Genomic DNA, 11,750 nt, shown 5'->3' on the forward strand with positions numbered 1-11,750 from the left:
TTTCTGAGGCAAATAACGTTAGGTGACTATTCACAAGCTGTTCATATTAACAGTATAAATGTTTGGAAAGAATATTTAATGTTTTCAAGTATATTGTGCGCCAACCACTTAATAATCGCTAAAAAGCTTTGTGCTTTGTCTCAGCCTTTAAGTTTTGTTGATTTTATCATCAAATACGAACAATCAATTCGTTTTAACACTCTTTGACGTAGCATGAGATCACTGTATTCACCTCAGTTCAAGCCATGTGAATCAATCGTCGACTCGTCGTTTCCTCTTTACTATTAATTACGACACAAAATAAACATCAATGAACATCAGAAGGTATGTTGAAAAAATCTGAAACATTTAATAATACCAATTGTTCAAGTATTCGATCAATTACAGTTTTGAAAAATGTCAATAAAACAGCTTGTGAATAGTAATACACGAAAAGCCAATAATATAACTTTGCCGATAAAAATGTAATTGCTGTTTGTTAAATACATGTGAAGGATGAAAGGTTGGATGCCACATACGTTTTATTCAGAGTAGGTGGAATTTTCACATTAAGTTTATCCATGCAATATAACATTACTTTATTCTTGTAAAAAAAGAAATGCTATATTAACTATTATTTTAATATTTTATGCAGAGTTAAAAAATGATGCAATCTATTGCCAAATAGATAAGCCAATCTATTATATGATTTAAATTTTAAATAGAGACTTAAAAGTATGTGTTATCCTGTTCAACCCTTTGGTGGACAACATTAGTATTACGGCCTTAAAAATACACTGTTAGCCACCTGAGCATCATAAACTCATTAATCATGGCATTTTTCAGAGAATATTGTGTTTATGCATACCAAGTTTTGTGAATATTTGATCTATCCTACAGAAGACATTGTAGAAGTTGTTTTAATATTACGACAGATGCATTTTAAAAGCCTCATGGTCTACGTGACTGAGATTGTGTATGGAGAGTGCAACAATTATTAATGTGTTCACTGTTTGCAAAGATTATTAAAATCTTGACAGCTCATATGTGATGTTTATAGACCTCTGGGATCTCTTGGCCCCTGTACAGGGTTAAAAAATCTGGTTTTGACTTCTGGATCTCTGAGCATCTGAGCGTTATTCCTACAGGACTGAGAAGACTTTTCTCCACAACACCAGCGAAAACTGATTTTGGAAAAACCTTTTAAGTTTTTTTTTTCTTATTTTTTTTTTTAGGTCAAGAGAGTAGACTTCCTACAGGATCTTGTTAGTTAATAAAGAGAGAATCTGTCTCATTTGTTTCTACTTTTACTCACTTTTTTATTTGCTTTGCAAATAATTAAAAACTTTTAAACAGCTTTTATTGTATATTTTTTATTTTCTGCTGATTATGCTAACATCAAGAATAAATGATTCCAAAATTTTAGTGACAACTAAAAGCCATTCAGTATTAACATTGGGATGAAGGGTTAATTTTGACAATAGACCAATTTGGTGTTTGCAAACAGTGATGACGTCTTTGGTGGGCGGAGTCTATCTGGTGGCAGTAAAATGAAGTAGCAGTCTATGGAAGCCATGGAATAAAAATAATTAAAAAGGTAACTTTGATATTGTAATTAAAAATTCTGACTTTTTTCTCGCAATGCTGAAATTAAATTTCATAATTCTGATAAGAAAAATCAATTCATTCTCTCTTTTATAATCCCACACTTCTGGCTTTTTCCCCCCTCCACACTTGCAATTGTTGAGTTAAATTGAGTCATGAAGTCCGAATTAGGAGATATGAACTTGCATTTGCAAAATAAAAAGTCAGAATTGTGAGATAAAATAGGTAAATGTTTAAATATTTGGTTATTTCATGCTGTAATTAGGGCTAATAAAATATGTCCCCTATGAACTGCATATGTGAATATTATGTAGACCTATTGATTAAATCAAATTTATGATTTAAAAGTATATCCGAATATACATGGATCATAATTATAGTCATGAAATTAAAATAATTTCTGATGGATCCAAAGATCCTGTTTCAAGTAAGTATGACAATTAAGACAATGCTAGTGAATGGCCCAGCACAGTATAAATTCTAAAATGCAATTATTATTTGAAAGCAATAGGTTTAATAAATAGAATTTGAAGATAACATAATGAAGTACATAAAATAGTTTTATCCTTGTGTAATACCCTTTTGGACAAAAGGTTTCCTAAAGGGTTTTTTACATTATTATATATATAGGTTGCGGGAAAGCATCTTTTAAGTGGGTTTCCCAAGCGCCACTAAAAAAAAAAAAAAAAGAAGAAAACGCATCGCCGTCATGACGTCACCACTAGTTTTCTTTTTCCATTCAGCGCGTTTGTTGTGTCTTCTGAGGTGAGTCGAGCTGACTTATTTACACATCCTTAAAAAACACTTTGCACAGTTAGTTTAATCAACTTTCTACGAGGTTATTTCTAAAAAAATTTATCTGATAAAACACTAAATATGCGCCTGTTCTGTAGGAAACTAAAGTCATGAACGATTTCGGGGTTTTTTTAAAGCTTTTAGAGTGATAATGTTAGCGTCATTGAATGTTGAACGTCAATGCTTGATCTGTGATTGTTGTGCTTTGAACATAAATGCTGACATATTTACTAATGTAGTTTTGCAGTAAGGGGTTTTATTTGCTTCAATTCTTCCATTAAGATGCTATGGCTTGCTTGTAAACCAAATAGAGAGATCTGGGGCCTGTACCATGATGGAAGCTGAACAAATTCAGAGTTTGAGTTGACAAAACCAAACCTCTCCGGTCCGGCTTTGTTGGTACCATGATGCTGATCATCAACTTTCTTTGTCAACTCAGGCTTTGATCCTGAGCTTGTGGCGCGCAATATGTGACATCACTGGCGAACAGCCAATCACGAGCCTTGCAACACAAAGCAAGTTTGATTTACTTCTCGCGAGAGACCCAGCGAGATTGAAAACTAAAGGTTAAAGGTTTTGCTAAAGGTTCAAAGATTGGAGAATATGACAAATTTAAACATCATAGGAAACATGTAAGAGGGCAAATCAAATAAATTATCTTGCTCTATCAGGGCAGTGACAAGTGAAACTTGTTAATTTGGAAAATATGTGTTATATGACAACACATATTTGGAGCATATGTGTTGTCAAACTAACAAAAATGCTTTCTTAATTTACTGGTGCTTTTTCTATTTGCATGTGTTTTCTATTCACATTGAGCTCATTGTACCGGTTTCAACAGACTTAAACACCACGATAAGCTATTGTGACTTCTACTATCAAAACAGCATTTATTCATTAATCTGTGACAAACCATGTTTCATGTAAATCACAAACAAAATATTTGTTAGAAAGTTAGTAGATTATTTCTTTCTTAAACTAATTTTTATGTTTGTGTGGACAGTCTGAAGGACATTTCTATAGCTTTATTTACTTCTTATTTTCCATAATGTATATTCTTTATTTTATTATATGTTCTATTTGCACAGGATTTGGCCTTCAGTATTTTCTCTGTGTATGTGGCTAAACTTTCGGTTAGCATTCCTCCAACAAAGGAGCCGGCTAGAGCTAGTATGAAGAGATAAAGCTGAAGGTCAAAGTAAATCTTGCACAGCCTTTTCCAGTAAAACAGAGACTCTACTGATTTGCCTCCTGTCTTTTCTCTCTACAGAGCGTCTCTAGCGTGTTAGATTGACCATTCTTGCAAGAATTAAAGGATCAAACAGAAGGTTTTCATTCTCAGTTTCACATTTAATTACAGATTTAGGAATTTTCCACATGAGAACATGACAGATCCAGAACCCTGCAGGATGGAACACACTGAAGAACAAACAGGTTGGTGTTTATTCTTAATTCTTCATCACCCAGATGAAAAAAGTGCAGTAAAATACACTTTATTTCAGTACACTTCCATAATGTACTTAAAGTGCTTTATTCTCACACACTAATCTTGTATTCACTCTACCAAAAAAAAAAGTGCTTCTTAAATTAATCTTAAAATTAATCTGCTCCGGGTGTGTGTTAGCACTAATGTTACTAATGACACTAGAAATGACGAGGGCATGGATGAGAAGCTTTGTTGCATGCTCTATTAGGAAGGGTCTGCATGATGAAGGGCTCTGGCTCATCTCAGTTTGTGGAGGAAGTAGAGACGCTGCTGTGATTTCTCGACCAGTGCTGCGGTTTTGTCAGTTCAGGAGAGGACCTGCAGCTCACTCTCTCCACAGTCGCACCGTTGACGGTCAGAGGAACATGCTGAGTGTGCGCTCTCCTGAAGTCAACAACAATCTCCTTCATCTTCTCCATGTTCAGAGAGAGATTGTTGTCATTGCACCATCCGGCCAGGCGGCTCACCTCGCTCCTGTAGTTCGTCTCATGTCTGTTGCTAATAAGACCCAAGTCTCATCTGCCGTGTCATTTTGTAAACTTAATGAAGAGGTAAGAGTTGTGTGATGGTGTGAAGACAGAGTGAAGAGAAGGGGGCTCAGGACACATCCTTGGGGGACCCCAGTGTTCAGTGTGATGGTGCTGGATGTGTTACTGGTGACCCGTACAGCCTGAGATCTTCCAGTCAGAAAGTCTAACAAACAGTTGCACAGCGAAGCGTTGAGCCATGCATTCTTTTGTTTAGCATGTATCTTGTGTTTTTCACTGGCTGCTTGCTTTCATATTGTAATTTTTCATGTGAACTCGTGACTCATGAGTAGTGTTCTCATTAGCTGTGTGTTTGGGTCTTGTTTTTTTTTTAAGCACATGGCTTGTGATCATTTTGTGTGAGCACATGGTTCTTCTAGTATGTTTCCCTGTGCCATGTGCTCTCATGTCTGTTGTCTAACCCCGCCTACCTTGTTAACCTGATAATTGGTTCATTTGACCCAGCTACCCTCCCTCATTACCCTCCATGTTTTGCTGCCTATTTACTGTGCTTGTATTTGCAGTCCTGTGCCATTTCGTCATTATAGTTTCCACCGAGTACCTTGCTTGCTTCCTCCCTTGGGATAGTATTTGTTGTTTTATTTTTACTGTTAATAAATAATATAAGTAGTAATGCTTCCTGTTTTTGGTTTGTTTAGAAGTATTTGGTCTAGGGGTGTCCCCGACTAAGGATTTTCATAGTCGAATCAGAATTTTCAAATATTGCTGATATTTGACTGATAGTCGAATCATGTTTGGGAGCGGGGCAAAATACATCAGGTCTAGTCAGACATTTGACAGCCATAATTACTGATGTTAACACAAACAGGGAAAATGTGTAACAAATGCCTCGCCGATACACACAGGGTAAATAATGTTTTTATGCCTGATTAAAAGATAGTTAACACTAAATGCCTGTGAAACCCTAACAATTCACAATTTTTACAATAGTGCTCTCATTATAAATTTAGCCTATATGACAGTAGTTATTAATGTTCTGCATTTCTGTTTCGAGCTGCTCGCGCTGAAGATGATCAGTAGAGTGCATTTTATAGCAAGTTTTTAATCAGTGGGATTAAACTCATAATTTCATGTAGAATATGCTTTGTTATTTATACAACATAATGTAAATATTAAGACTTATAGGCTAAAAAGGGCCCAAATGCATATGAACACATCTGCGGGGCTCTGAATGAACTCATTTTGTGGACGCGTTCTTCACGAAACAGTGTGCAGAAACACGGCAGCTAAACTCAAAATATTCACAGTGTTTTAGTATAATGGTGTTCTCATTATAATAGAATGTATATAACAGTCCCAGTCATAGTTCTTAATATTCTGCTTTGTAGTTTGTCCTGCTCATGCTGCGATGTAAAGAGATAATCAGCGTAGTACTACAATGAAGCGCTTGACTCAAAACCAAATGCATCTTATATCAGGTAAATAATATATCCACGATATATAAACACCGGCTGAAATGTTTTGCAATCACTTGTACCCCACCTGTCTCCAGTCTCTGTCTGTGTCAGTTTGATTCTTGGTAAAGTTTTAAATCCTTGCCGCCAAGATGCTCCTCTGTTGTCACGGATTATGGAAAGTGAAACCTTAATCTATAGGGGTGGTTGGATTTATTCATGCACTTATATTTGTATTTTAATTCGAAGCTTCTTTCTTTTCAGATTCTTATTCACAGCTTTATCATAATAGGCTGCATTATTAACTTATTGGGAGAAAACCGCAAGTTCTATGTGAAATCAGACATTTGAGCGCTCATATATAGTCAGAATGGCATAATCAATAACACCCCGCAATAGGGGTGTAACGGTATGTGTATTTGTACCGGACTGTTTCGGTACAGGGCTTTCGATACGGTGCACGTGTATACCGAATGACCGAATGCAATATTTTGTGTGCGGAACATACACATTTTCGTGTTTCCAAACGAACATATTAAGTGGCGGAAGTCTCCGCGTTCAGCGCAAATCCCGCCCTGCAGCTGATTCTGAGGCCGGTGACACACTGCCGCGTGGCGTGAGTGTGGCGTTTCTGCTGCGTGTCAGTTACGTGACACCTGCTTCGCGTTTTCCGTGTCTTTACACACCAGAATCGTGCCTGACGCGGCGCTGACGCGCTGCTGCTACTGTAGGTGACATAGAGGGAGACCGCCGACAGACCAGGATCTTGTCTTCACGACAACAATATCTATACTTCATGTTGAGCATAAGTATAAAGCCTACTGATAAAGGACACCGTCAACAGTATTGACAGTGTTTGACAGGTGCAATACCGTGTGTCACCGGCCTAAGGTTTTCAAAAGGCATCACGCGAGTGTGAACATCACTACAACTAGGAAAAAAACGATTGTAATTCAAACGCAGCTCCCGTCGGCATTTAAACAGACCTTTGCTCTTAATTCCAATCGGGTTAACGCAATAACGAAATCTGAGCAGGTCTAAAAACTGAAACTGTTGATGCTGCACTTTACACTTTGGAAAAGTTATATATATTTTTTTAATATGAGCAGGCCTACAAGCTGGGATTGGTAATGCTGCACTGTAATCATAGTTATTTATTTATATATTTCATTATATTTTATTATATGATATTGGTTTGAGACTGAGAGTATTTTATTTAGTGGAGAACTTTGCAGCAGTATTTTGTTTCTTATTCTTTTTTTATTTTATATATATTTTAGTAAAAAGTATTTAAAAAAGTGTAAACAAATTGTTAAAAAAGTTTATAGTAATAAACAACCTGTAGTTTAATGTTTGCATTTCTTTCCCTTACTGTACCGAAAATGAACCGAACCGTGACTTTAAAACCGAGGTACGTACCGCACCGTAATTTTTGCGTAGTTACACCCCTACCCTGCGAATATTGGACTGTGAGATTGGTAGTCAAGTCCACTGTTGGGAACGTTACTTTAAAAAACTAATTAGTTATAGTTACTCACTACTTGTTCCAAAAAGTAACTGAGTTAGTAACTGAATTCATCTATAATAAAAGTAACTCGTTCCATTTGCGTTACTGTAAAAAAAAAAAAAGTGGCTATATGTCAAAGAATTTGTATTTTTTGAGCAGTTTTCACAAGTCAGTTGAAATGAGTAGAACAGACAGGTGTTTGTACATAACTTTCAATATTTATTGCACATCAACAGACAGCAAGAGTTTTATCCTGCACTTCAAGTATTATCTTTTTAAGAAAAGTGTTTTTGGCCACTAGCTTTGTAGATGCGTGTGTCACACATTACATGCACGTTCTTGCCTTTGACCACAATGAATTTGAAGTAGTGCTTATATCTCCACCTTGAAAATGCCAACTTTTCATCGGATTGCTCCTGACACGCCATCTCTGCTGCTGCTGCGAATCTCTGTGTAGCTGTTGCGTGTGTGTGTTTGGCGACGCTGGCGCGTGTGCTGGCATGTGTGTAAAAACACTGGCTCTGATTGGCTACCATGAAACACATGACTCTGCCTTAGCCAATCATAATCGCTTATCTCGTTAATAACCCACCTGCTCACTCGCTGTGTGAGCCAGGGGTGCATTCAGATTACAGTTTATTAAATCAATGCATAGTAACGCACCGCATTTAACGTACAGTAATGTTAACGGCGTTGTAACAACGGGAAAAGTAATTTGTTAGATTATCCCGTTACTGAAAAAATAACGTTGTTACCTAACGCCGTTCTTTTAAACGCCGTTATTCCGAACACTGGTCAAAACAGGCTCCTCGAATCGAAGCATTAATCGTCGACTATTTGGGGTCACCCCTAATTTGGTCAATGTTGCATTCATATGTAATACAAACCGCGCCAGAGTTTGTTATGGAAGTGGACTGAAACCAATCTTTTCAGCGGTCTCAGTCTACTTGTTTGGTGTGCACCAGGGTTCAGATGGCAGCATTCACACTTACTCAAACTAACCATACTAACAGAGAAATCACACCAGAGTTTGTTTTAATCGAGCCCAACATGACAAGTGTGTACACACCCTCGGAGACATTTAAATTAATAAAAATGCATAAATATGATTTGAGTTTTGTAAAGCAAATGTCTACTTTCCACTGTTACATCAGGATTCACTTTTATGTCCTTTCTTTACACATTTCTCTCTGTGATTTACTGAAAATTAAACATTTCACTTTAATTTTAGAATTGATTGAAGAAAACGAGGAGAACGAAGGACTGAATGAAAAGCAGGAGAAACATCATGTCAGAACTGGAGAAAAACATTTGAGTCACTCTCAAACCAAACAGAAAGTTTTAAAGAAAAGAAGAGACAAGAAATCTTTCACCTGCATTCAGTGTGGAAAGAGTTTGACAAGCAAACCGAATCTTGAGGATCACATGAGGATTCACACTGGAGAGAAACCGTACACGTGTGATCAGTGCGGGAACAGTTTCAGACAAAAACAAAAACTGAAGGTGCACACGAGAGTTCATACAATAGAGAAACCCTTCACATGTGATCAGTGCGGGAAGAGTTTCAAACATTCATCAAACCTAAAGCAACACATGAAAATCCACACCGAAGAGAAGCTGCATGCATGTGATCAATGTGGGAAAACATTTCTGAGGGTTTCAAACCTGAAGAGGCACCTGAAAGTTCATACGAAGGAGAAACCATATTCATGTTCTTTATGTGGAAAGAGTTTTTCACTGCTGGAAAGTTTGAAACTACATCAGAAGATACACACCGGTGTGAGAGAATATATGTGCTTTGAGTGTGAGAAGACTTTTATTACAGCTGTACAACTGAAACAGCACCAGAGGATTCACACCGGAGAGAAACCATACAAGTGTTCATACTGCGACAAGAGATTCACTCTGTCAGGAGTCCTAAGAAAACACGAGCGAATCCACACTGGAGAGAAACCTTACAAGTGTTCACACTGCGACAAGAAATTCATTCGGTTAGAAACCCTGAAAGTACACTGGAGAAAAACCTTATGCTTCTTATCAATGTGGGAAGTGTTTTGCACAAAAAGGACACCTTACTAGTCATCTGACTGTTCATATGGAGGAGAAACTGTTCACATGTGACCAATGCGGGAAGAGTTTAGCACGACAAGGAAACCTTAAGGGGCACATGAACATCCACACTCGAGAAAAGCTGTACACATGTGACCAGTGTGGAAAAATATTTTTGTGTCCTTCAAACCTGAAGTGTCACATGAAAGTTCTTACGAAGGAGAAACCATATTCTTGTTCTCTGTGTGGAAAGAATTTTTCACTAGCGCAGAATTTAAAAGTTCATCAGAAAGCACATACTGGTGTGAAAGAATATATGTGCTTTGAGTGCGAGAAGACTTTTGTTACAGCTAAAGAATTGAAACGGCACCAGAGGATCCACACCGGAGAGAAACCATACAAGTGTGCACACTGCGACAAGAGATTCACACAATCAACAAATCTGAAATCCACGCTAGAGAGAAACCTTACAATTGATCAATGTGGAAAAACATTTTTTGAGGGCTTCATTCTTGAAGAAGCACCTGAAAGTTTATTCAATGGAGAAACCACATTCATGTTCTTAATGTGGAAAGAGATTTTCATGGCTGAAAGTTTGACAGTTAAGGAAAGTCGAGTAACCAAAGACTGTACTCCGGTGATTAGAAATAGTTGCTGAAGTAAAAGTTATAATCTTTATAATTACTAAAAAAAGTCAATGTAGTGTAGAGAAAATATCAATTAGTCTTATTTTATTCATATTTAATTCATATATTTTGTGAAAAATCTTCCATATTATGAACTGTTGTATGAGTGTTTAAGAATGAGGTCTACATCAGTCAAAAAATGGGTAGATGTCACAATGACCTGCTTGTTCTTGCTTTCTTAAGAAAAGAGGATATCATGAGAATTTAGGGAAGATGCTGTGTGAGGAAGGAAATGTATCAAGTGTTTATCACGCTTTCTTAGGCTATATTTGGTAATATTGGGAGACTGCTTTTGAAAAAAATAGGCCAAAAGAGTATAAAAGCAGAGAAGCATGTTCACTTATTTTTGTCACATATATGGCAGAGCTCACTGCCGTCTCACCTTCTTGCAAGGATGAAAAATGAAAAGACTCTGTCTCTGACCGTGTTCTTTTTTGAAGAATAAAATATCCAAGACACGACACAATAAAAAGTATCTTTTCCATGTAGATTTTGTCCTAACCACCAGCGACAATAAGCGACAGAATTCTATTTTAGAATTGGTTTTTAATTTTTTAACATTTAAAGGCTTCGGTCATTTAGTTTTGACCGTGAAGGAGCCAAGTGTGACCCCTAAACGAAGAGGCCCAGAGGGGTAAATATACTGCAGTGGAATACAAAAAGTGTAATTGCCAATGGTCAGAGGTTCAAACTTTATTGGTGTTGGTGTGTGGATTTTAATGCATGGGATGTTTTAAATAAAACATTAATTGGTAGTGATCATTACCCCACTTTTTGATTCTTTTATGTTTCATAACGGTTTTTTTCAAGCATGGCCCTTAATGACATCATAAAGGGCAGAATTCCTTATATAGGCACTTTTCCGAGAAGAGTGCAAACATCCACCAGAGTGAGAGCAGGAGCAGCCAATCAGCGTGCTTCATTCAGGTTAATGGAACGGGACTTTGACTGTCTTCAAAGAAGTGTGTTTCTGGGTGTGAGGGAAAGATAACCGTGTTCAGATTCCCAAAGAACATAACGTTATATGAGCAGTGAATGCAGTTTGTTTTTCTGTGTGTTTATTTGTTTTATAAACAAGGCCCAGTTTGACGCTGCATGTTTGATATTGAAAGATGGAGCGGTCCCAGCGATAGAAGAGCCAGTTTGTGAGTCAGAACTGCATGCGGTGAGTAAAACTGCATCAAATTTCTGTGTTTTGTTGGCAATCAGCTCGTGACTCTTAAGCTCCGCCCATGACACCTCCAGGAGCTCAGCTGTTTTCGGAGAGAATAGTAAAGTTGTATCTTTCTTTATTAATCTGATAAAACTAAAGACCTAATACTACTATATAGGTACTCAAGATTAACATGAGATTGGCTTGAACTGTCTGTTAAGTGTCCTTTAAAGTCCCAGACTAAAATGCATGTCTAGGCTGTTTTAGTTTAAAGAAACTTGCACTGACTGATCTTAAAATATGTCAGTTTCTTTGTTTTGTCTCAAGACTTAAGTCTAAGCCCTGTCTGTGAAACCGGGTCTTAGAGTGATCTAAGCTTTTTTTTTTTTTTTTTTTTTTGTATGTTTTTATGGATATAATTATACAATTATGTATGGTTACTGGCAGACAGAAAGAAAAGAGAAAAAACAAACGTGTGTGATTTTTTTTTAAATATATTTTTTATATATCTCTGTCAGTTGTGACTAAGGTTGAAAAAAAGGTGGAAA

The 11,750-nt window shown here is 36.9% G+C and overlaps 1 protein-coding gene across 1 annotated transcript; it reads left to right on the forward strand.

Moving 5' to 3' along the window:
- Positions 1-2,321: 2,321 nt before the first annotated feature.
- LOC132131336 (zinc finger protein 239-like) lies at positions 2,322-9,393 on the forward strand. The gene is made up of 2 exons (XM_059543357.1): positions 2,322-3,813; positions 8,546-9,393. The coding sequence occupies exons 1-2, from the start codon at positions 3,765-3,767 to the stop codon at positions 9,391-9,393; spliced, it is 897 nt and encodes a 298-aa protein (XP_059399340.1). The 5' UTR covers positions 2,322-3,764.
- Positions 9,394-11,750: the final 2,357 nt, after the last annotated feature.

Source organism: Carassius carassius, chromosome 48, assembly GCF_963082965.1.
Source record: "Carassius carassius chromosome 48, fCarCar2.1, whole genome shotgun sequence".
Classification (NCBI taxonomy): Eukaryota; Metazoa; Chordata; class Actinopteri; order Cypriniformes; family Cyprinidae; genus Carassius; species Carassius carassius.